The sequence below is a fragment of the Capra hircus genome, chromosome 10 (genome assembly GCF_001704415.2).
Source record: "Capra hircus breed San Clemente chromosome 10, ASM170441v1, whole genome shotgun sequence".
NCBI classification, from domain to species: domain Eukaryota; kingdom Metazoa; phylum Chordata; class Mammalia; order Artiodactyla; family Bovidae; genus Capra; species Capra hircus.
Window position 1 is genome coordinate 27,813,954 of NC_030817.1, and position 27,285 is coordinate 27,841,238.

The 27,285-nt window shown below is 36.3% G+C and overlaps 1 protein-coding gene across 1 annotated transcript in view; it reads left to right on the forward strand.

Annotated features, from left to right (window-relative positions):
• Window positions 1-27,285, forward strand: part of KCNH5 (potassium voltage-gated channel subfamily H member 5) — a 302,879-nt gene that overhangs the window by 38,926 nt on the left and 236,668 nt on the right. Inside the window, exons 3-5 of the mRNA XM_018053761.1 lie at window positions 5,300-5,406; window positions 10,240-10,368; window positions 22,560-22,675. Coding sequence (XP_017909250.1) covers window positions 5,300-5,406; window positions 10,240-10,368; window positions 22,560-22,675 — 352 coding nt within the window. The remainder of the gene's footprint in view (window positions 1-5,299; window positions 5,407-10,239; window positions 10,369-22,559; window positions 22,676-27,285) is intronic.

Below are 27,285 nucleotides of genomic sequence, written 5' to 3' on the forward strand. Positions count from 1 at the left end.
CACTGGTTTAGTCATTTTGGTTTGGACAGTGTTGGGTGGAAATACTTTCAAAATTTGAATTACTTTCCAGAACACTCGCCTTCGAAGAATGGTTAATACATTTCAAACATTATTTTGGGTCGTTTTGAAATGCCTTTTACTATTTAACTGCTGCATTTTACTACTTAAAATATGTGTTGTCACTGGAAATACATAGTTTAATAAGCTTGAAGTAAAAATATGAGTGAAACAATATAAGATATGAAATATTATTTTTGAAAAATTATTCAGAGTATAATAATCTGGGATTTTTTTCTTCAAATGCCCCTATTTTTCTTAGAACAGGCTATTTTAGCATTGGGAGAGCTAAAGAGGAATGGGTTATAGAATTTTCAGAGTTTGAGAAACTGCTTGTTTTCACCTTCTCTTTAGAATTTTAGCTGAATCAAACTTGTATTGTATTCCTTCTTAAGTGTTACTGTTACATCAGTTTCCAAGATAGTTTCTTTAATTTTTTTTTGAGTTGTAATTTATCTTTAATCCTATTAGAGTTAATTTTTCATCAATTTTATTCTTGTTCCTTGTTATATTTTAGATTTCTTTTTCATGATTTTTTGTTGGCCAGTTGTGAATATTGTGTTTTGGTTTATTGACCCATAGACTCTGACATTTAGTAATAGGAATAAAATGCTTTTTCTTTTCTTAAAGACCACACACATTTAGTAGTTTAATTACTCATATCATACTTTTTGCTTTTGTGTGTTTTAATATTGTCTCTTTAGTAGAGTCTTTAGATTAAAAATAGGAGGAGGCAATGGCACCCCACTCCAGTACTCTTGCCTGGAAAATCCCATGGGTGGAGGAGCCTGGTAGGCTGCAGTGCATGTGGTCGCTAAGATTCGGACACGACTGAGCGACTTCACTTTCACTTTTCACTTTCATGCACTGGAGAAGGAAATGGCAACCCACTCCAGTATTCTTGCCTGGAGAATCTCAGGGACGGGGGAGCCTGATGGGCTGCCATCTATGGGGTCGCACAGAGTCGGACACGACTAAGCGAATAAGTCGCTGAAGTGACTAAGCAGCCGCAGCAGCAGGGACTCAAAACCGGAGAAGGCAATGGCACCGCCCTCCAGTACTCTTGCCTGGAATCCCATGGACGGAGGAGCCTGGTGGGCTGCAATCCAAGGGGTTGCTAAGGGTCGGACACGACTGAGCGACTTCACTTTCACTTTAGATTAAAAATATCAGTCAATAAAATGTTTACCTATCTGTAAAAAAATATTAGCAGTATTAAACTAGTGTTTTGGTGGAGGAAAGGAGGGTGACTTTGTTCACTAACTGACGAATTCTAATTTAATTTTGATGCCCTCAGAGATTTTCATAAAACTCACATGATGGTAAGCCAGGCTTTGACGGGAACAGTGGCTTTTCAGTGACCTCTGAAGCATCATGTGCTAGTCTGGCTGTAAGATTATGGAGTTAGAATCTGTCATCCTATTCTAAGATTTTCTTGCTTATTTTACTATTATAATGACAATTAACTATTCCTTTTTAATAAAAAAATAAAAGTAATTGAAAATTCAGGATACAGATTGGAGAACATTTGGTTAGTGACGTCTATCAGTGGGCTTCCCTGATGGTTCAGACAGTAAAGAACCTGCCTGCAATGCAGGATTTGATCCTGGGGTCCAGAAGATCCCCTGGAGAAGTGAGTGGCTACCCACTCCAGTACTCTTGCCTGGAGAATTCCATGGACAGAGGAGCCTGGTGGGCTACGGTCCATGGGAGTCACAAAATGTCAGACACACTGAGCTACTAACACTTTCATCTATCAGTACTTTCTTAGTTTCTAGACTTTTAGTTGCTCAGGTTGGTGTTACCATAAGATGGGTCGTTACTCTGTAATTTTTAGTTGTGATCTGGTATCATTGTTGAATCCTGCTAGTCTTGCTGGTTCTTGCTAACAAACTATGCTTTTCATGTTGTAAACTTTCTAGATTGAGATATTCAGGAGCAGATTTCCTATGAAGATAAAAATCCTTAACCTTTACACCTTTCTGTGAGTGTATGAATTTCAAGGCTCTGTATTTAATTTTGTTTTATAAATTTAGTATTCTGCTCCTTAAAGAGGGCCTCTCGAGCTATATAAGCTTCCGGCCCCACCACACTTGGATTTACTGCTGGCTAATAAGTTGATGTCTTGGAAATTCTAAGAAAAGCAATGACAAATATATATTTGAGGCTTCAAAAACTGTCAAGTCACACATATTTTTCCTGGTGGAAGAAATTACCTGGACAATCATAGTAACTAGTAGAACTGGGTATTTGAAACCAGATGCACAGCTTATGATTGCAACAGCATCAAGAATAGTTTGAGAGTCTTGTACTCCTTTGACTGAGTTCTGTTCTGTAAAAACTTTTGGAAAAGTTCTCTTAAAAAAATAGATAATTTCTTTTTTTTTTTTGCATGTAACAGAATTAAATTTTAAAATGACAGCAGAAATCTATCTAGACAATTTCCAAATACCTGAACATTAATCAAATCATTTCTATAAAACCACGAGTCAAGAGAAATTCACAAAGCTTTTAAAAATATTCCTGTTAAATATAAATGAAAACATAATATGTCAACATAGATGAGATACTGCTAATATATTGCCTAGAGGAAACTTAAGGGTTTAAATAATTATATTAGAAAAAAGAAAGATCTAAAATAATTTGTAATAATACCTAAAGAAATGAGGAAAAAGATAACTAAGACAAGGACAATAGAACACAAGTAAATAAGTCAACAGGAACTAGTAAGAAAAGTCAGTAAAATGAAAGGATTTTTCTAAAGATCAGGAAAGTAAACTTCTGCCTGGGTCAATAGAAAACAAAAGTGAAGACACAACTTATCAATAGCAGGAATGAAAGAGAGAGCTCCAGAATTTACAGAAATTAAGACAATCAAGTGATATCATGAACAAATCTATGTCCATAAATTTGACAATTACATAAAATTCAAAAATTATTAGGAAGGCACAAATTATCAGAAATGATTCATCGCTAAATACAAGGTAATTAATATATTCTGTATTACATTGCATCATGGGAAATAGTAAATAGTTCAGATCTTTGGCATTGATACCTATGCTGAGTGCCATACCCCTGAATTAATATTTTAAGACTGTATTTCCTTCTAACTTTCTTTTTTTTTCTTTTTTTTAATTAAATTTTTATTTTTACTTTATTTTACTTTACAATACTGTATTGGTTTTGCCATACATTGACATGAATCCACCACGGGTGTACATGCGTTCCCAAACATGAACCCCCCTCTCACCTCCCTCCCCACAACATCCCTCTGGGTCATCCCCATGCACCAGCCCCAAGCATCCTGTATCCTGCATCGGACATAGACTGGTGATTCGATTCTTACATGATAGTATACATGTTTCAATGCCATTCTCCCAAATCATCCCACCCTCTCCCTCTCCCTCTGAGTCCAAAAGTCTGCTATACACATCTGTGTCTTTTTTGCTGTCTTGCATACAGGGTCATCATTGCCATCTTTCTAAATTCCATATATATGTTTTAGTATACTGTATTGACGTTTTTCTTTCTGGCTTACTTCACTCTGTATAATCGGCTCCAGTTTCATCCACATTTGGAAATGTTTGTGAGATGTGGAAGTTTACTCTTGATCTCTGTTTTTATGTTCCTCTAGCGACTTCACTTTCACTTTTCACTTTCATGCATTGGAGAAGGAAATGGCAACCCATTCCAGTGTTCTTGCCTGGAGAATCCCAGGGACGGGGGAGCCTGGTGGGCTGCTGTCTATGGGGTCGCACAGAGTCGGACACGACTGAAGCGACTTAGCAGCAGCAGCAGCAGCAGCCATAGTAATAGCATGTGCCCCCTTCAGTTTCTCTCCTTTATCTTCCTTCCGTTAGGTCTACTTGTATGTATTTAAAAAAAATCCTCGTATGTAATGAGAATGCCAATTCAGTAATGCATATAATGCTGAATCTTCACATTTCATTGTAGTATGGGAATGTGAAAAAACCACACAAGCTGAAAGCATGTAGTGTGACCTTAATACTCAATGAAAAAGTATGATTGTTCCGTGACCTTTAACAATGTGTGTCAAAGCATTAGAAAAAAATCTCTTTCTGTTGGTTTTAAGTGCAGGGAGATGAAAATAATAGTAACACTAATATTTATTTAGTACATTATTTAATGATCTATAACATTAGAAACATTGAGATTAAAGTGTTTCATTTCTTTGCAAAAACCTATCAAGTCATTTGAACAATTCTTGCATTCTTGTAATATATTTTATGATATGAAGAGAGCATTTTTTCTACCTCTTAGCAAACAGTATACTTCTTTTAAGTTTGAATCCTCTTCAACTCTATCCTTTTACTTTCAGTACTGTGAATTACTTCCTAGTCCTCCTTTAATGTGAAGGCTTTTTTTTTTTTTTTTTTTTTAATGGTATTACATCCTCTGGGAAACATTGGTCTTTTTTACAACAGTCCTTTTCCTGATTTATGTTGATGGGTTTGTCCTCACTAGGGTCCTCTGGCTGCATATTTCAAGTATCTCAAGTACAGCAGTGTCAACATCCCACCATTGTTTTAGAAGAAATAACTTCTTTTATGTTTAATTTGAATTTCACCTCCACCATGATCACTTTACATTTCTTGGGTGGGCTTTAATCTTTGATGGTGAATTCCTGCTTTTATTTATCCATTTTTGTAAAATGTCTCATGAGTGTACCACTGAGAGACAAGGAGGCAACACAACTGCACACTTTGCTGTCTGTGCGTGAGCTGAGTAATGGATGCACTGAAATGCTGACAGGCTTTAAAACAAGTCGTGAAATTGATCACTGATTGGTATGGGTACTTGTTATTTATTCGTGACTTGTAGACTGATGATCTAGCAGCAAAGTTTATACTTTATGGTATCAATCATAGTTAATATACTATGAAAACCCAAATTTGGGAGACTGGTATTATTTAACAAAAGGATTGTTGAAGTAACTAAAATTGATGCGTACTGGACTTGTGTAAAGTAAGGACTGTTTTTCTCTCTTACTCTTTCTCACTATATGTTCAAAATCACTTAAAAAGATATCTTCTAGCAAGAGTTTAATAGTCATGATTAAAACATGGTTTAACTATTTTAGTTCATTTTGTGGGAGCAATTATTTTGTAACTAAATTGAATACTTAATTAAAAAAAAACAAGTGTATGATTTTATGTAGCATTTGAAAAGCAACCCCAAACTGAAATGGATTGTTTGGTGTTTATTTTTTTTTTTCTTCCAGTTTTATGTATGGAGAATTGACTGACAAAAAAACCATTGAGAAAGTCAGGCAGACTTTTGACAACTACGAGTCAAACTGCTTTGAAGTTCTTTTGTACAAGAAAAACAGTAGGTATCTAAGTCATCAATAAGCTGCGTCAACTCCTTATTAATATTATATATTGGTAAGTGGTAGCTAAGCTATAGTGTAGAGAGAATATAAAAGATTTATTGCTTCTCTTGGCAGGAGGTATTTGTAAAAATTAGATAGCAAAATTAATAAATACTACTTATGAAAAACAGCCTTTTGAGGAATGAAAGAAAAATATAATGCGTTTTGAATGTGATTTCTTTTGTGTGTCAGATGGCAGGTTGTTTTGTGATTAATACCCATGGTAAAGATCCTATAGTTATGTGAGAGCAGCCAAAAGTGACTGAGAAATTCATTCATTTCTTCCTATGGTTAAAGGGAAAGTGGATTGTTATCAGTGAGTATGTTATCTTTCAACATATACATAGATGGCATGTGAGTGTATGGTATCTACCTGAGGTGAATCTTTACCAATATGGCTGTTTGCTAGACCAGATTGTTTTGTTGGAAGACTGGTGAGAATAGTTGTTGCTTTCAGAAAGTACCATTCACATCTGGTATCTTTGTACTGATTGTATGTGCTGTTGTCTAATGATGGGAGGTATGAGTGGTCAGTTGTCCATTATACAATCACATAATACCTCATGATATGGGTCTTGGGTAATTATGAGTGAGTTTGATGAGACTCTCCAATAGAGTTTGGAGGAAACAAACAACAAACAAAAAAACAACTAATACACTCATCAACCAAGTCTCCTTTCTAATTTGTGTTCTGTGAATAGTCACTTACTTTATTTCTTTTTTGCTGCATTTCCAAACGGGCCTTTTTTTTTTTTTTTTTTTTTTAAAGAACAGTCACTGCATAAGATGAGTCAATTTATTTAGTGTTAATGGCTAAATGATAGCAAAGCCAATTATTATCTTTAGTGAAAATTGATGGTTACTAAATTCTTCCCCAGTTCAGGAAGCAGTCTAGCTTCAACAGGAAATGCTTGTACCAAGTTTAGTGCTGGTTGGGTTTTGTGAAGCATAGTTTATCCTCTCCATTGTACCTTAAATGTTTATTCTCTGTTGAATATTTAGGTTTTCTTTTTATTAATAGTCCATCATAGGGATAATGAAAACCATAGGCATTGCTTCACATTAGTAGTGAATTTCCCATTACCAGGAGCTACTGGCAATGGAAGAATTAGTTTCAGTGGTTTTACCTAAGGAATGTTCTACATCTTATCTTTCCTTTTAGAATCAAGACTGAAAATATATTTCTTTTTGACATGATATCCAAATGTCTATTGGCTTGTCAACTAGAGAACGATCCATTCTGAATAATCAGCTCTTGTCTTCTGCAAGAGAAAAACCAGTTTCTAGGTGCCTTCTGGGCTTTTTCAGTAGATCCAAACACATACTGATATTTTGTAGCCAAAACTTGTATGCCAAAACTCCCTTTCTTTCCTTCTTTTATTTGCCTCGCCACAAGGGAGGATCTTAATTCCCTCACCAGGGATTGACTCATGCCCCTGCAGTGGAAGTGTAGGGTCCTAACCACTGGACCACCAGGAAATGCCCCCTTTCATTTTTATACAGGGTTGTTACCCCTTGAATGACTTCAATATGTACTTCAAGTTTAGCAAATGATTTAATATTATTCCATATTACTAAGGTCATTTTAGGGGCTTCCTTGATAGCTCAGTTGATAAAGAGTCTGCGTGCAATGTAGGAGACCCTGATTTGATTCCTGGGTCAGGAAGATCCTCTGAACAAGAGATGGGCTACCCACTCCAGTATTCTTGGGCTTCCCTTGTGGCTCATCTGGTAAACAATTTGCCTGTAATGTGGGAGACCTGGGTTTGGTCTCTGGATTGGGAAGATGCCCTGGAGAAGGGAAAGGCTAACCCACTCCAGTATTCTGACTGGAGAGTTCCATGGACTGTAGAGTTGGACACGGCTGAGCGACTTTTACTTCACTGAGGTCATTTTTACCCTGATATTTGAACAGAATAACCTTTTTTTTTCTGATTTTAAAACTTCAAAGCTAGATCCATAGTTTCTGGTTTTCTCAAAAATACCTTGTGGAAATTTTGTTTTGTTTATATCCTTTAAATCATGTTAGCAATAACTTTAATATTTCATTTCTAAAAGTTTCCTGTGAAGATGGTTTGGATGGTTTGCTTTATTTTAATAGCGTGTAATAATTGTCTGGCCCTTGTTCAGGCCTATCTGGTTCTTTTCAGATAACCTATATAAGCATAGTTGTCTGTTTGGAGTCAGTCGGAGTTATGGCACATAGTACTCTATATTAAAACTCCTGTCATTTCTGGATAGTATCTGCATTGAGTTTTTCCTTAATATGAAGAATAGATATTGTTCATGCACTATAATGGAGTTCTCCTATACTTAAAAGCAGCTTTAAAAAATCTTGTAAATAGTTAGCTAAAGGCTTCTGAACATCAACTGAAAAAAGTGTTCTCTTATTATGTTTTTTAATGTTAGAGAAATTCACACATCTGTAGAGAACTGATTTGGGAATGCCAAAATCTTGGCCTGAATGCCAAGTCCTCCCAACACTTCCATTAAATAATTAGCTAAACACCATTTGCAAAAGGAGAGATTGAGATATCTGGTTTAATATGTATCATGATTGACATTTCAGTTTGCAGCCTCAATTCTTTAGGTCCATTGCTCTGATTACAGTGGGTTGCTTACACTGTTGAGAAAAAAAGCAGTGTCTCTGGGAAGATGACCGAAAATGGATCTTCCTGTTTACACAAAGGCAGAACTGTGATAGCTAGGGCAACTCCAAATAATCAATGCCAGGGCATTGCCTTGAGTTTCCAGCAGCTACAGGTCTCTCTGCCTAACCCTCCCAGACTTTCCATCACCTCGAACTTTAAATCCAGAATATAGATATTCACCAGCCATGCAGCAAAAACTCAGCCTCCTTGGAGAAGTCTGAGCCTGTGACTAAACTTGAAAAAAGTATACTGTGATTTCTGAAAGCAATTTTAACAACAGCTCTGACTCAATGCCGAAATTTGACAAGTTGCTGTTTTCCTTGGAAGGTCTGAGCTGTAACATCATCTCTTTCTGTTTAGATTTCTAGCAGACCTTGGAAAACGACTTATTTTTAATGCCCCTTTCTCTCTGTTTATGACCTACTGCCTCAAGCTCACTGTGTTGGAACAGCCATAGGCCATGTATCTGCGAGCGTCTGGGTCTGGTGATTTGTCAAACTGTGCACATCACTCACAGTTCATGGACACACTGTGTAAAATAAGAAGCAGAAAACAAAGAACAAGCCTTTCTGCGAGATGGTGGGGTTGTTTTTGAGGTCCCTGTCTCATCCTGTAATCATTTTGGAAAAGGCTATGTCGTTCTGTGGTCTCCCTTGGGTTGCAAAGGACCTGGTTGTCAGAACTGAATGTTTTTAAAAATCTCTTCTCTGGAATTCTTTGACTTCTAGCATCCAGTAGTCAAGTCACCTATTCTGTGTAATGGCAAATTTCCCTTTGTGGTGATATCATCAGTGGACAATTTTTGACCACAGATATGGAGATGCTTCTTATAGGTTTTCACTGAAAGTCACTAACAGGCTGTCGACTTTCCTCTAAAGATTAAATATTAACAGCTGCACATCTCACTCCCCAAATCCTAAACCTGACAAAAGACCATATGTCTTTAAAATAGACTATTCAGAGAGGCTTTACTGCACTGTGGCTTGGAAAGACTACAATGAAAAAATGCATCATTTTCATTCTGATGGAAAATTCCCTCAGTGTTTTATCATTTGGTGAGTAATTACTCCTTTGAAGGCATTTCTTGTGTCTTCAAATATTTATTATTTGATGTAATGCCAGTTTCTGATTTGTCCAAATCCTAAGGCTTGAATACTTTGAAACACTGTGTCTTCTGAAGTCTGCAGGAGCGATTGTTTGAAGATCATTGTGAGAGTCCAGGCTCATGCTTTGAGCAAGGGAGGTTGGAAGCAGTGTCTCATGAAGATGTCTGAGACTTTCAAGGCCTGGGGACATTTTTTTCTTTAACACTGCCTTAAAGTCTTCAGGTATAGCTTTGTGTACATCAGGCTTGTAGTGTTGCTGACATCCTATCTCTCTGATGTGGGGATGTGGTCAGAGCTGAAGTGTTTTAAGTCTGTTTGATTGATGAGAGAACCTTGAGGTAGAAACAGCAATTCGAAAGTTCCTGCAAGAGAGATACTTATCAAAGCATCAGGTATTGATGTTGAAATTGACCGGAAACACTTCTCGAAGTAACATGGAGAAGCACGTAGGAATGCTCACACTTGGTGAGAATATGGAAGGGAGTTGGTGAAAGCAGCGGTGGTGTAGAGACCCAGATCTAGCGGTGACACTGAAAGACAGTGAAGGTGTTAGTCCCTCAGTCACGCGCAACTCCTTGTGACCCCAGAGGCTGTAGCTCACCAGGCACCTCTGTCCATGGAAATTTCTAGGCAAGAATGCAGGAGTGGGTAGCCATTCCCTTCTCCAGAGGATCTTCCTGACCCAGGCCTCCCTCACTGCAGGCAGATTCTTTATCATCTGAGCCACCAGGAAGCCCCGTTAACAGTACTTAAATAGCAAGACTGCCTTTATTCTGCTGTATTATGAAATGATGCCCTGTGCTTTATTTTCAAATTTTGATATTTTGATTTGAAAAATATATTCATTAATTTTTGAGCAACTGGTAGTTGATATAAAATGAAAATTTTACTGATTCTTTTCAGTAATTAAAATACTGTTGGTTTGGTGCTGGTTCCTGGCATAGCAGTTCGTGGCTGAAGGAGGAGGGGAAGCGGGAGACCAAATCGTTGTGGTGTCTGCATCACACTCTGTTGTCCATTCTCTCTTTTCCAGGAACCCCTGTTTGGTTTTATATGCAAATTGCACCAATAAGAAATGAACATGAAAAGGTGGTTTTGTTCCTATGCACTTTCAAGGATATTACGTTGTTCAAACAGCCAATAGAGGATGATTCAACAAAAGGTAATTTTCAAAGGAATTACCATAATTAAGGATTGGCCTGTCATTTAAATATAGTATTATTATTTTAACAATATCCATGGGTTGAACTTTTAAAACAAAAGTTTACTATGTGGCCTTTCTTTGGCTTTATATTTATTCTAGTAATTTTCCAGAATCGATTTTATTCAATCATATTGTTTGAATGGAAATAGGACATTGAAATATTAGGTAGTTAACTTCAGTATTATAAGAGAAATTGAGATGAACTATAAGTAAGAGATTTCACGGAGCATTATAATTTTGAATCGATATGGGAATTTCAACAACTTCTATCATACTGATACTTAGAAACAAAAAGTGTAACAACTTGTGGGGTTGTTTGGTGAAGTTATACTGTAGCACAGTTGGTTAGTTGATTGAATTTTGTTATATTGATTAGAGCATGAATAGTTTACTTTTTCAGGCAACTTTTCTTCCTTTATTTAGTTGTTGTAGATTCTCTTGGGTAGATGTTGTTTAATTATGTGAAGAACAATTTTGTCATCCAGAAAGTGGCTGGCAAAATGCAAACATTCTGATTGGAGTCTTATTGACTGTAATATTCAGAGAGACTAATATAGAAGACATTAGTGAGTGGTATGTGCTTCTATCCCCTTTTATATGTAATTTACTCTCATTTTATTCTTTCTAATTATTTTTAAATTAGAAACTGATATCATATAAATGAAGAATGTTAAATACCCTTAAAAGAAGTTTTTATGAAATGGTATTTTTAATTATCTCTTAGGAGACTAAAAATGGAATGTTTTCTTTACATTTAGCAAACATTGCATTTTTTTACCTCTTTAAAAAAAACTGGCACAGCAATTTTAATCTTTTCAACTGTAATCATAATCAGAGAAAAATTACATGTATGTATATATATATCTCATATATGTACACTCATGTATGTGTGTGTATGCTCAGTTTCTGTTTAGAATCAAATTGCAAGAGGAAAATTTTATGAAGTGCATACCATTTAAAGTATGACAGAGAACAATTCATTGTGACTATTTCTGAAAATGTGTGTGCAAAATCATCTCCTGGAAGTTCAAATAAAGTATTCACTTTTCAACTTGTACTACCTGTTGCTGATTTTACCTGTAGACCCGGTATCTAGGAAGTTTAGGATATATTGTAATACTGTTTTTAATAGAATAGTTTTCGAATAGTGTTTAGGTGTATTGACCCTTTGTTTTGAAATTCAAGGTGCTCCATCCAACAGCAGCAGAATGCATATTCTTCTCAAATTACATGGAACATTCACTAGATAGATCATATTCTGGCCATAAAACACACTTTTAAAAGCTTTAAAAGAGTATAAATCTTGCAAGGTATGTTCTCAGATCACAGTGGAGTGAAGCCAGGAATCAATGAGAGGAAGACAGGTAGAAAATCCCCAAATATTTGGAAATTAACAGATTTCTAAATACCCCACGGGTCAAAGAAGAAGTCTTAAGATAAATTATAAAAACATTTTGAACTAAATGAAGATTTAAATATAACATATAAAGTTTCTGAGATGTAAAAGCAGTGCTTAAAGGGAAATGTATATCATTAAATGCATATATTTGAAATGAAGAAAGATAGGAAACTAAATATCTAAGCTTTCACCTTAGGCAACTAGACAAAGAAGAATAATTTAAACCAAAGAAAGCTGAAGACAAGAAGTAATAAACCTTAGAGTAGAAATCAATGAAATAGAAAAAAATTAGAGAGAATCACTGCAACCCAAAAGCTGATTCTTGGAAAAGAACGTTAAAGTTAGCAAACCTCTAGCCAGGATAACCAAGAAAAAGGGAGAAGGCATAAAGTACCTTTACCAGAAATGAAAGAAGGACCATCACTACATATCCCATGAGCATAAAAGCATGTAAAGAAATACTTTGAGTGACTTGATAACCACTGAATCGATAACTTAGTTAAAATGGACCAATTCCTTGAAAGACACAAACTGCCACAACTCATGACAGAAGGAATAGATAACCTGAATTGTCCTATATCTATTAAATAAGTTAATAATTAATAAAGTTCCAAAATAAGAAGTTTTATTGGTGAATTCACAGTCTCTTCCAGAAAACAGTGGTAGAGAAAACTCTTCTTACTTATTCTAGAAGGCCAGTTCCGTCATACTCAAACCAGAAAAAGATATTACAGACCAATATTTCTCGTGAATGTAGATATAAAAGTCCTCAACAAAAATAGATTGCGAGGATATGTTAAAAGAATTACACTTAATGACTAAGTGAGATTTATTCCACATGGAAAGATGTTTCAAAATTAAAAAACCTATCACTCTCATTCATAGTACTGATATTAGGTTAAAGAAGAAAATTGATTTGATGATATCAGTTGGCATAGAGAATGTATTTTGCCACACCCAAAAGTTGCATGATAAAAACTCACGGCAAAATAGGAATAGAGAACTTCCTTAACTTGACAAGAAACATTTATAAAAAACCTGCAGCTAACAGCTGTCTGTATCTTAAAGTGCCATATATATATTTTTAATTTTTATTTTATGGTAGAATAGAGTTGATTAACTATGTTGTGTTATTAATAGTTTCAGGTGTACAGCAAAGTGATTCAGTTATACATAAACATGTGTCTATTCTTTTTCAAATTCTTTTCCCATTTAATTTATTACAAAGTATTGGGCAGAGTTCCCTATGCTATACAGTAGGTCCTTATTGGTTATCCATTTAAATATAGCAATGTGCACATGTCAATCTCCCAACCTGTCCCTCCCTCTACCCTTACCCCCTGGTAAACATAAGTTTGTTCTCTGTTAGTCTGTTTCTGTTTTGTATGTATCTGTTTGTATCATTTTTTAAACATTCTGCATATAAGTGATATCTTATGATATTTATCTTTCTCTGTCTGACTTACTTCACTTATTTTGATAATCTCCAGGTCCATCCATGTTGCTGCAGATGGCGTTATTTCAATCTTTCTAATGACTGAGTTATATTCCTAGATATATGTGTGTATATATATATATTTGATTATTTATAGCACATCTTTATTCACTCATCTCTTGATGGACTTTGAGGTTGCTTTCACGTCCTGGCTATTGTAAATGGTGCTGCAATGAACATCGCAGTGCACATACCCTTTCGAACCACGTTTTTCTTGTGATATATGCTCAGGAGTGGGATTGCTGGGTTATATGGTAGATCTATCTTTAGTTTTCTTAAGGAATCTCCATACTATTTTCCATAGTGGCTGCACCAATTTACATTCCCACTGACAGTATGGGAGAGTTGCCTTTTCTCCCTGCCCTTGCTTGTATTTATTGTTTGTAGACTTTGATGTTGCCAGGAGTCGTACACAACTGAGCGACTTCACTTTCACTTTTCACTTTCATGAATTGGAGAAGGAACTGGCAACCCACTCCAGTGTTCTTGCCTAGAGACTCCTAGGGATGGGGGAGCCTGGTGGGCTGCCGTCTATGGGGTCACACAGAGTCGGACACGACTGAAGTGACTTAGCAGCAGCAGCAGACTTTGATGAAGGTCATTCTGACAAGTGTGAGGTGATAAATCATTATAGTTTTGATTTGTTTTTCTCTTATAATAATCAGCGATGTTGAACCTGTGCCTCTTGGCCATCTGTATGTCTTCTCTGGAGAAACATCTATTCTTGTCTTCTGCCTAGTTTTTTAATTTGATTATTTGTTTTTTTAATATTGAGCTTCAGTGAATTGTTTGTAAATTTTGATAAAGTGCTATATTCTAAAATAAAACTTGTGACCCAGCATATCCTTCAGATGAATTTTTCTTGCATGAATAATACATGAGTGATTGCCAGACTGAGTGAAAAACTACAGACTTTTCCCCTCAAAAATATTTATACATTTTAAACTTTCATATTTAATGGTTATTGTTTTTCTCATTCATTTTAACTGACTTCATGGCACAGCTGAAGTTGGCCAAGAAAAGTACAGTATTTTCTCATAGGTTTGACCTGCTGAACATTAATGGTGGTATCTGTTTATGGAAACTAAAAGTTGGCAGCATTTTACAATGAGGTTGGGAGAAAGGGTGCTAATGTTGCAGACTGACCTTTATTTCTCAAGCTAATAGCTCTCCATTTATCTGCCTCTACCTCCATCTCTCTGCATCCTTTCATCAGACTCATGGAACTCTTTCTCTTTTGAATGGATTATTTTATTCTTACAAAAATGAACTCTATTTAAATAAACTCGAGACAACTCAGACCACTTGAGTTTTGAGTAATCTGTTCAATAGACCTGTAAATTAAAATTTATAGGGAAAATCAACCTCATTGTGAACACCTTAGAGTAAAATATCTCTTTCCAAACCAGAATTTGTAGTGGAAGAGCTTATTTTAAATAGATTTTTTACTTTGAGACTCCTCCACACCTTTCAAATACATAACAGATTTCGAAAAAAGTATTGAACAATGTAACTGTGAATGGTGTATATGAGCTACTTTCTATTATTCATGTGAGTTGTAAATTTAATATGAAAAATTCAATAGAGCTAAAATATTTATGCCATTAAGCAATCATCCAACCATCCCTATGAAGCTAGCATATCAGAAAGTATATTTTGAAAACTTGGTGCAAAAATGCATCTTTCAACTTTTTAGTTTGAGCAAAGGGGAATCATAGAACTTTTGGGAAAGAGCAGATGAGATTTTGTGATAACACCAGAGGATCAGTATGATTCGAGTATAGAACATTGAACATGGAGGCAGCAATCTTATGTTTTTATTGGAATATAAATGCTTTGCATTTTGTGTTAGTTCCTGCTGTACGATCAAGTGAATCAGTCATATACATACATCTCTTCCCTCTTGGAGCTCCCTCCCACAGCCTCCTCTCACCTCTCTAGATCATCACAGAACACCTTGCTGAATTTGTGCTTAGAGCAGCTTCTCACCAACTATCTATTTAACACACGGTGGTGTATATATGTTAATCCTAGTCTCTCTCTCTCTTCATCCCACCCTACCCCGCCCTGCACCATGCCCACATGTCCATTCTGTATGTCTGCATCTCTCTTCCTGCCTTGAAAACAGGTTCATCTGTACCATTTTTTTCTAGATTCTCCATATATAGTAATCTTACTTTAGATTCCACCTTGGGCACCAGAGTTGCTTAACATGAGCCTTTTTGTGACTCTTCTAGGAGCATTTGTTCTTTTTGTTTATTTTATTTATTTATTTTTCCCCAACCAAGCATGCTGACTGAGGACACAGTATGGTGCTGGCGCTATTAACTAGGTCTTGGAGATACAAAGTTCCTTCCATCATATCCTAATGGGGAGAGGGGTGGTGTGAAAACAGATTGATATATAATGGAAGCTTTCTTCTGATTACTCTTATTTTCTCAGTAAAAGAGGAAACATGGTTATCAACTGAGGTTAAGGATGGTGAGGAGGTAAGGAGAGGTTGAAGGAGAGAGGAGGAGGAGATATGAAGCAGTTGTGTAGAGAGTGGAGCAATGAGTGGCTAAGGTTAAATTCAGCAGGTTTTCAGTGCAGCACTAAGGTCCACGTGAGACTTGTGGTCATACACTTCATTAGTATCTATGAGCATGATTATGTGTTTACTCCACCCTAGTATGGTCAAAGGTGTGTAGATGGTGAAGTAGATGAGTTGGATCCAACCAGAATTGGGATTTGGTTAGGTGAGCAAGATGAAAAGAATCAGGGAGCTCAAGGATCAGGGAGAAGGGATCAGGAGCTGAGGATATTTGCAACAGAGTAGGTTGAAGGTGTTTGCAAAAATTTAAAGCAATACTTAGATAATAAAAGCTTGGCTGCAGATATAGAAAATAGTGTTTTAAATGCAGAGCAAACAAGTGAATCCACACATAGGAAAGCCAGGATATAACTTTCTAAAACATTTCTAGAACAAGGCCATTTTACCTTTTTTTAATGTGGAAAAGGGGCAATGATTGGAACGAAGGCCCATATCTTTTAAGAATGTGACAAAAGTGATTGGAATTGGTATCAGTCTCCTTCGGCTTATATTGGTATTTTTACCAAGAAACTCAGACATATAGGTCAAAAACCTGAGTAAATTGGCTAACTGTGAATTGTACTTCTAAGTTGTATCTGGAATGGTAAGTAGAGTGTAATGGCAGCCAACTAATTTGAGAGTAGCACTTCCTCATAATGAATCCTATGATCACCAAAACTTCATTCTAGATGAATTTCTCCCTTTAAAATGAATGGTCCCGAGTGATGTCAACTTATATATACCTGATGGGTGGTAGCAGAAACTATTGAAGGGGAAGAAACCAGTCTTGATGAAGCAGTTAATATGTGTCAGGAGCTTTGTATTCTTTATAGCTCATTCCTATAATTCTGAAAATTAGTATTATTATCTCCATTTTACTGTTGAAGATTCTGACACTCAAAGTCTGACTGATTTTCAATCCAGTGTTCTCTCTATTGGACCATGCTGCCTTCTCCCTTTCCAGTGGATACTTATTGGGGTTTGGCCACCTTAAACCCCCTGCTTTCCTTTTTCCCTACAAAGATGAAGCACAGGTTGAGAACAGCCTGATTCTGACAGCACTGTACTGTTTTGAATCAACAGAATTTACTGATGATAATTCAAGAAGGGAAAAGTGTTTTTATCTCTTGTTTCTGATACTGAGGTCTTGGAACTGTTGCTCAGATTATTAGTCAGTGGTACCTGATACATCATTTATAATAATACAAAGGGGAAAAATGACAGCCAAGAAATCCATTCTGTTGATTATCCATATGTGTTCTAAAAGCGATGGCTCAAATCTCTGCCCATTTATATAGTACAGTATTTTCAAACAGATTCAAAAACTGCCAAGACACTTAACAGTGTGAAATATCCTGTGCCAAATAGTTATGGCATCTTTGTGCCAATAATTGAGACAAAAAAAGTTCCTGTAGAATGAAAATAACAGTAAAAATAGCAGCCTTCCCCTTGTAGGAAGCCAATGGTTTTCTTTAGAGAGGAAACAACAGATGAAATATGAGTAATTATACCATGTAGTCTCTTTGGCCAAGAGTATAATTGTTTACCTAAGCTTTTTTTCTTATAGATTAGAATCTTGTGTTGCAGTCTAGTAGACTGATTGAACTGCCTCTGTGACTTCCTTTTATTTTTAAGATTAGGCAGTCCATGACAAAGAGGTTAATTGCAACCCAATAGAGCTAAACTAATGTTTTATTAAGAAGGAGTTGGCATCCTAAGCTTTTAGGAGAACAAATGTTCTCATAATGCCGTGAACAACTTATAGAGCAAGTGTTAGGCTCTTCATATTCAGCTGTCTGTTCACATTACCCCATATCGACCACATCTAAGTAACATCAGCGAACTGTGCTGAATAATCAGTCACACCAGTTAGGTCTCAGTAAAGGTGAAATCAGTAAATGTATCGCTGGGGAAAGTTAGAACTGCTGATATGCCTTTTTTTCCCTCTGACCTAGACAGTGTGACTGCTTAACATTTTCAAAGTTTGACTGTTTAGTGGGGGCTGCTGACAGATCAAAGGAACTAATTCATCTAATCACATGGGCAATTCCAGATGTATCCAAGAGCACAAAGGTATAGGTATAAGGAAATTCACTGTGGTGTTGTTAGTGATAGTGAAAAATCTAGAAGCCACTTAAATGTTCGTAAGCAGAATATATACATGATCAGAAAAAAGAAAATGCCTAATTCTCTGAGATAATAAAGGTACAGGCAAGAATCAGTTACCATGGTTGGGTGGAACTTGAGATGGAGGGAACAGAAGGAAAGTTGAAGGCTGTTGTGTTTCCTCTGTCTTCTGCTTTTTCAATAACATATTTGGTAAGGTAATCTGCTGAGAGTGAGGATAGAGGGACAGCATAAAGAAAATAATGCTCTTTAGAACTGAGGACTGCAAGAAAGCTCTCACCAGAGAGAAAAGATCACTGAGCAATTTAGGGAGTGCATCTTTGAGTGCTCCCTTTGATTTAAATGTGAATCAAAACACTCCTCGGCTTTGCATTGGTTTTCTAGCTCTGCGAGCATTTTGATATTGAAGCTCTTAAATGGTTAAATGATTAGACAACTGCCTTTGCTGTCTCTAGGAAGAATCCTTACCAAGTATTGATATTTCCTTCTAAACTTCTCTCAGTATGTCTGAGTCAGTTTGACAGTTGTCACCACCTTTTTTTTTTCTATTAGCAACTCCCCAGTTTTCATTTTGAGAGAAAAATTATAGTCCTCCACACTTCCTCCTCAACCCTCTACCATACCCTTTCTAGCTTCTCCAACCCAAAACCCTTCCTTCACAAGACAGAGTTGTATTACTATCTGCTAAGAGCTGAACATAGAAAACCAGAAGATTTGCTTCTTTATTTTCTAATTTTAACTATTAATACATATGATCTGGGTGCCTTGTTAATTTCTATATATATTTTTAACTAATGTTCTCATTCATTCAGAAATGTGTCTAGTGCCCACTGTGTGCCAGTCATGGAACTAGACAGCAGGGATAGAAAGAATAAGATCTGGCACCTGAAAGTCATATCATGCAGTAAACTCCCCTTTCATCTATGTTTAAGTAAGTTTCAGGTTGAAGAATTAACGTTTTTCTTTCTGTTTCTTTCTACTGTTTACCATGAAGAAAAGTGTATGTGTTTTATTTTCACAGTTTTAACATTTTGTCTTCCTCCAGGACATTGAAATAAGGTAAAGGGATGAAATAGTTCGTGATTATGTTGACTTCATGTGTAAAATGAGATACACATACACAAGCACGTTTGTTTTATGTTTAAATGAGGAACTGCTGCTTCCTCATTAAGAAACGGTAGCGTGTGCTCACGATTCTTGAAATAGAAAGCCAGAGGATGATGATAAAGATTCATCGTCATGTTTCTCCTTCCTCACACATTTGCTTCCCTGTACTATCCTAGGAAAGGAGTGAACACATGGTATTAGATGATTTGTATTCTTCCATGTGTTATTGAACTTATTCCTTTGATGTCTCCTTTAATTTTTTAAAAATACTTTCTGAACAAACCATTATCACACACAGGAAATAAAAATTATCTTCTCTTTTAATCTAATAATCAGATGTACTAATAGGTGCAACATTATTTATCTTAGAAATATGAACCTTAAGTTACTATAAGATTGACTTGCAGTAATTCTGGGCAGTCCAGTTGCTAGGACTCTGTGATTTCATTGTTGAGGGCCTGAGTTTGATCTCTCATCAGGGAACTAAGATCCTGCAAGACTTGTGGCTCAGCCAGAGAAAAAGAAAAGAAAAGAAACTGAATCAATGTTGACTTGGAAGTTTCTAAAAATATTCACTGCAATTATAATACTCAGTTGCTGTAAAAAGAGAAATGATCAACAGGAAATATTTTAACACACCTGCTGCCAATATAGTCTCTGTCATCTGAGGACATCCTCATCATTTTAACCCAATAAATCAAAAATCAAACCAAAACCCAGTGATAATAATACATGACAATATTTCATGTTAATGTTCAAGCAGCTTATTTTTAAAGTTACAAATAACTTTTGATTAATTAGTCAATTAAAGGTCTATTTTATGGCAAGCCTCTACCAAGTTCTGAGAATGGAGAGAGGAATGGCAATGTAATGGGAGTGACTGACATGCTTATCAGTGACTGCGTTAGTATTGCTAGTGCCATGTGAGGTATGTATCCTGTAGTGTGAATGCACAGAGGAGAGTACATCTCTAATGGGTGGATCCAAGAAGCTTCCAGTGGATCCCAGAATGCTTTGAGTTTGGAGGTACCAGTAAGCATTAGCCAGAATGATGGGAAGGGAAAAAGCATTTCAGGCAGGCAGCATGATTATAACGTGTGAAAGCATGAAAGCATTGAATGTCATAGGGTGAACAAAGAATTCCTAATGGACTTAGTTTTGTTTTTCAATTTGTCATTGTAATTTGGTAGTGATTTGAGTACAGAGTGTGTATGAGAAGTAAAGGAGATGGATGCAGAGCAAATCTTTAGGGTCAGAAACTAAAGGACACATATACCAAGGATATTCAGTGTTATCCTGATGACCTCTGGGGATCTCTTAAAGAATTAAAAATGGGAGAAGGGCATAATAAAACTTGTGCTGTAGAAAGAACTCTGGCAGCAATGTGGAAAATATGTGGTTAGAGAACAGAATACAGACTATAGTTTTTAGGAGCTACTGTCTAACTCAGGTGAAAGATGATATATATGACATGACATATTAGTGATGGAGAAAGATTAAATTTTAGGATATTTATGGAAGGAATTTGTGTGTGTGTGTGTGTGTGTGTGTGTGTGTGTGTGTGTGTGTGTGTGTGTGTGTGTGATGTGATAGTGAAGGAGGCTGGTGAATCTCAAGTTTCTGATTCAGACAGCTGGAAATATTGTTGAGTCATTCACTGAGACCAAGAATCCATGAAAAAGCAGAGTCGAAGATGTGGGGAGAAGGTGATGTTAAGATCAGTTTTGAACATGTTAAGAGTCATCTGAGTAAGAGGTGACCAATGGCCAATTAGACATAGGTCTAGTACTTGGAAGAAAAGTCTAAGTTGGTGATATAGATTGCTTGATAGTATATTATGTTGATGTTTAGTTCTTAGAGTTGATGGCATATCTGGTGCTTCCTTGTTTTTCTAGCATATTGCACAGGGCAAACTTTAGGGATGCATACAATTTCCAGAACCTAACATTCTAGTCACTAGGATGAGCACTGTTAATGAAAAAGAATAAAGAATCTTCTATCAACCAGTACCAGTTTACTCTTTCCCCCAATCCAATAGTTGATATCACAGAGTGAGCTGAATTGATGGGACAATATAAAGCCTAAATGAAGCCAGAATTAGACTGAAGAATAGCAGTAAAGTATGATGTCATCTACCTTGTGTGGCTTGAAAGACATTTGGTTGTGTTTGCCCAGGATTTCTTCCTTCATTTTTTGTCACATTGTCTGAAATTTCATCAATTCCGTTAGAGTCATTCCACTGGACCATCATGAGTTTTCATTTTTAAGGAGTTGTTTGGTAAATACCCTAGTTAAAGGTAGTACTGTGGAAATTATCAAGTGATCTTAATGGAGTTTGTAATAGATTAGAGCTTTTTGGATAGCTAGAGAAAGGCTAATTGAGATAGGAGCAGACTGTGGTTCCACTTGGTCACATCTCATTGACATTCCCTTAAAGTTAATTAGCTTAATTATGAAAAGTTAATGATTTTAATAATGGAAATAATGGAAGAAAATTCTTTTTTTTATTAAATTCACATTCCTTCCCCTCAGAAGTTAAAGTTACTACACTTATAGAAAATGTTATTAAAGATTCTATATATTCCCAAAATAATCCTTAAATACCAATGAAATTGTTAGTAAAGAGAAATAACATTTTGCTATGTTACAAAGAAGGTGGAGCTGTGTGATATGAACTACAGTATGTGAGATTTGTTGAAGTTGGACTTTATTCTCTTACGTATGCGTATCTTCACATAAGTACACAATGACTGTTTTTATTATGGTAATGCTACCTTCGATAATAAATATCCCCCAACTTAAGTAGTTTAACACAATAGAAGCCTATTTCTTGCTCATATAACAATCCAAGCAATTGATCCTTGGCATATGGCATTCTTCTATGCTCTGATTCAGTGGCTTTGCCATCCCCTGGGGCCTTATTGTCATTTTCATACAGCAAGCAGAAGAAGAGAGAAAGTATGGAGAAGTTTCATTTGCCTCTTAAGTTGTTGCATGCATGGAAGTGACACACATCACCTCTGCTCTCATTCCATTGGTGAGAACTAGAGACATGCCCATACCTAGAGGCACAGAATGCTGGAAAATGCATTCCTGGCTGAGCAACTGTTTCCCAATAACAAACCTATACAATGCAAGGGAGAGGATAGAATTTTATGGACACCTAGCTGTTTGGACTATATGATATTAATAGATTTGCACAAAACACAAAGATCACACATAAAATTTACTTATTATTTTATAACTGCCCTTGAAGTATATGATGATGCCTGTGTAAAAATAAAATGCGTTAGGTTGATACTTTTCATTAGTTCTGCATTTTCATTAGTATGAAGTGCTAATTTTTCATTACTTTTTCTATTTTTGAGATCCCTTGATTATGAGCAAGAATATTGACTTCTATATTCATTATGTGTGAAAAACTGAGACTTTCTTTCCTTATTTTTAAGGTTGGACAAAATTTGCCCGATTGACACGGGCTTTGACAAATAGCCGAAGTGTTTTGCAACAGCTCACGCCAATGAATAAAACAGAGGTGGTCCACAAACATTCAAGACTAGCTGAAGTAAGTGCAAGATTAACTTTACTTCTCAACATGCTGGTGGTGGTACATTTCCCCCGTCCAAACGTCTCAATATTGATATTTCTGTCTATTATTTTACAAATACTTATGTGTTAATTGATTTTCCCTTGTAGAATTGTAGAAATTTCATAAATTTCTTTTTATGCTCTCCTACTTTGAAAATGGGAAGGTACTTTACAACATCCCAGGTGATGTCTGTAGAATATGAGGTTTTCTTTGAGCAAATGAGATAGCAAGTTCATTCATTCACTTGTGTGTGCAGCATAGACTTATTGAGGGTTTGCTCTATGCTTGGTACTATGCAAAGTATATAAAGATGAATAGGCCATGGACTCTGTCATCAAGGAGTTAAATATCCATCAGAGAAGAGGGGTGGTACCTGAGTGAGATGATACTTGGGCTAAGTGAATTTTTTTAAAAAATTATATTTGATTTAAATGTTATTAGTTTCTGGTATACAGCAAAGTGATTATCTATATATATATATTTATAATATAGTATGTATTTTTCATTTTCTTTGAATTATAGGTTATTATAAGACATTGAATATATAGCAGTTATTATAAAATTTTAAATATATGTTGTTTATCTATTTTATGCATAGTAGTTTGTATCTGCTAATTCTAAGCTCCTAATTTTTCACTCCCTCCTTCTCCTTTGGTAAGTCTGTAAGTCTGTTTCTAGTCTGTAAATAAGTTAATTGGTATCATATTTTATATTCTATATATCAGTGATATATGATATTTGTCTTTCTTTGTCTGACTGACTTCACGTAGTTTGATAATCTCCAGATCCATCCATGTTGCTGCAAATGGCATTGTTTCATTCTTTGTAGTGGATGAGTAATATTCCATTGTATATATGTACCACATCTATTTCTCTGCCCATGGACATATAGATTACTTCCGTGTCTTGGCTATTATAAATAGTTCTGTTATACATATTAGGGTACATGTATCTTTTCTAATTTTCAAATTAGAGTTTTCTCCAGAATTATTGGGCTGAGTGAATCTTGAAGGAAAAATGTAGTGAAGAAGAGATGAAGGTCATTTATGCCAGAGAGGCCAGTATGTCCAAAGACTCAGCGATGAGATAGTATTGTGCCTTTGACTGTGAATTCAATGTGAATGAAGTCAGGTAGGAAAGGAAAGGTTAAGGTGGTATATAGTGAACAGAAGTGGTTGGTGTCCCATGTGCCAGGGAAATGATATGGTCGTATTTGTGCTTCACAAACCTCTCAAAGGGAGATTGGTCTCCATGGTATTTGTAATCCTGTTTTAACTGTATTAATTTGAAAACATTATTCTAAGAAGTTGACATCCATAGATGTCACCAGATTCCCAAGAGGCCCATGGCACAAAAATGGTCAAGAACCCTTGTTTGACCTAGTGGCTCTATGTTGAAATGGTAACTAGAGAAACAAGCTGAGAGGTTCTGGTAGTAATTCAGCTTGGACAACTATGACCTTAAGCAAGGGGGCCAGTAGCAGAAGAGGACAGATTGCAGATGTACTAAGATTAGAGTCAATACATTTGTTGATGTTTAGAAATGAATGTGAGAAAGGGGATGAGTCAAGGTCAGCTCTATGTTTTTGGCTTGAACAGCTGGATAGACAGATAGTATTGTTGTTGTTGTTCAGTTGTTGTGTCCAACTCTGCGATCCCATGGACTGCAGCATGCCAAGTTTTCCTGTTCTGAGTTTGCCCAAATTCATGTCTATTAAGTCGGTGGTGGTATCTAACCATCTCATTCTCTGCCTCCCTCTTCTCCTTTTGCCTTCAGTCTTTCCCAGTATCAGGGTCTTCTCTGGTGAGAAGACCACATCAGTTCTTCACATCAGTTGGACAAAGTATTGGAGCTTCAGCATCAGTCCTTCCAATGAATATTCAGGGTTGATTTCCTTGAGTATTGACTGGTTTGATCTCCTTACAGTGCAAGCAACTCTCGAGTCTTCCAACACCACAGTTTGAAAACATCAGTTCTTCAGTGCTCAGTCTTCTTTATGGTCCAGCTCTCACATCTGTATATGACTACTGGAAAATCCATAATTTGACTCTAGGGACCTTTGTCAGCAAAGTGATGTCTTTCTGTTTTAATATTCTGTGTAGGTTTTTCAGAGTTCTTCTTCCAAGGAGCAAGGGTCTTTTAATTTCATGGCTACAGTCATCGTCTGCAGGGATTTTGAAAGTGAAAGTGAAAGTCGCTCAGTCATGACCGACTCTTTGTGACCACATGGATTATACAGTCCATGGAATTCTCCAGACCAGAATACTGGTGTGGGTAGCCTTTCCCTTCTCCAGGGGATCTTCCCAACCCAGGAATCAAACCGGGGTCTCCTGCATTACAGGTGGATTCTTGGAGATCCCCCAGATAAAATCTATCACTACTTTCATTTTTTCCCCTTGTATTTGCCATGAAGTGATGTGACTGGATGCCAAGATCTTAGTTTTTTGAATGTTGAATTTTAAACCAGGTTTTTAAGATGCTCTTTAGGTCCTCTTTACTTTCTGCCATTAGGGTAGTATCATCTGCATATCTGGAGCTGTTGATATTTCTACTGGCAATCTTGATTCCAGCTTATGATTCATCCAGTCCAGCATTTCACTGATGCACTCTGCATATAAGTTAAATAAGCAGGGTGACAACATACAGCCTTGTAGTACTCCTTTCCCAATTTTGAACCAGTCAGTTGTTTCATGTCTGGTTCTAACTGTTGCTTCTTGACTTGCATATAGGTTTATCAGGAGACAGGTCAGGTGGTCTGGTATTCCCATCTCTTTAAGAATTTCCCACATTTTGTTGTGATCCACACAATCAAAGACTTTAGCATAGTCAATGAAGCAGAAGTAGATGTTTTTCTGGGATTCTCTTGCTTTTTCTATGATCCAGTGGATATTGGCAAAATATTTGATCTCTGTTTCCTCTGCCTTTTCTAAATCCACCTGGTACATCTGGAAGTTCATGTATTGCTGAAGCCTAGCTTGAAGGATGTTGAGCATAATCTTACCAGCATGTGAAATAAGTGCACTTGTATGAAAGTTTGAACGTTCTTTGGCATTGCCCTTCTTTGGGATTAGAATGAAGACTGACCTTTTCAAGACCTGTGGCCACTGTTACATTTTCCAAATTTGCTAGCATATTGAGTGCAGCACTTTAACAGATGGTAGCTACTGTTGGTTAATAAAATCTCAGGTAGAAGAGGAAGAAAAGAAGGTTTGGGAGCAATGATAGTAGATTTACTCTTGGGCATACTAAGTTTGAAGTTCCTGACAGGAAATTCAAGTGGAGATCTTTAAAAGGAAGTGGGATTTATGGGTCTGCCTCTCAAGGGGGTATCTATGTTTGAGTTGCAGGCCTTGGTATCATCCTCACAGATATGGCTGTTTAAGTCAGAGGACTGGGTGATGTTACCCATACAGAGTATACTGAAAAGGAATGAGGACAGAACTCCAAGGCAGCTAGAAATTTTGCTGTTGACATGTTTTACATAATCATCTTGTGTCTTACTGGTACAAAAGATGACAAAATAGTTAATCAAGTTACCAAAAACTGTGCTGAGCACTTACTGGGCACTCACAAAATATTCTGAGGTAACTAACCAAGGAAGAGAAAGATACAATTAAATATGTAAGTTCCTCAGTTTGTTTTGCTGATGAAAGGTTAGCTGAATTTCTCCAGAGTAACTTTCTTAACTTGTTGCAGATACTAAATTTCATTTGGAGAAAGTTAGGGAACAAAGTATATTCTTTAAATTGGAGGGTTCTGTAGTTTTTCTTGGAACATAGCTAACAGGGCCATGTGTCTGATTTTCTGGTACCTTTGAGGAGAGAGTAATACTTTGATGTGTAGAAATGTTTTTAAAAACCCAAGTAAGACATTAACAAATCAAATGTTAAATGGTAATAGTCATCATAATATTTTAAAAGATAATATGCAGTTGACACAAGATTTAATGCACTCAGATACAACTTCCTTTTTCATATAGTGTTTTTTACTAAGTGCTACTTGATTTTGAAGCTACTTTGTTTTCTTCCTTCGGTTGTTCGTTTCTTTCTATAAATCAAGGCAAAGGGTAGGAGCTTGTTTCTGTGACTACTGATTTTTTTTGTCATGATTCTTTCTAGGTCTTAACTACACCGTATTTAGTTTTTCTTTCTTTGTTAATACAACTGGGCAAGAACATGAGGAAAGAGACTATAGAGAGGAAAAATTTCTACCTTAGTACCCCAAATCACTGAAGATGGTTTTTTCCTCTGCCTCAAATGGAGAGTTTCTATCCCTTGGACAGCTCATCACTTTTCATTTTTACTCTTGATGAATATTCATTCCTGTTTCTTCCCATCTGATTTTTTTCTTTCTTTGCTTTGCTTTTTGGTTATTGTTCATTTCTTTATCAGTCATCCCTAATTTATAAAGCTGATTCAGATACAAAACTGCTTTATGTCAGGTCTTAGGCCTTGATTTCAGAGAGCATGTGGAAATAACATGGTTTTCTATAGAGATTTAGTGTATGTGTACTCTTAGGTTTTCAAAGACTGACCGAAAAGAGGCACCAAGTTAACAGAAAGACAATTTTTCCAGTTGTAGTCAGA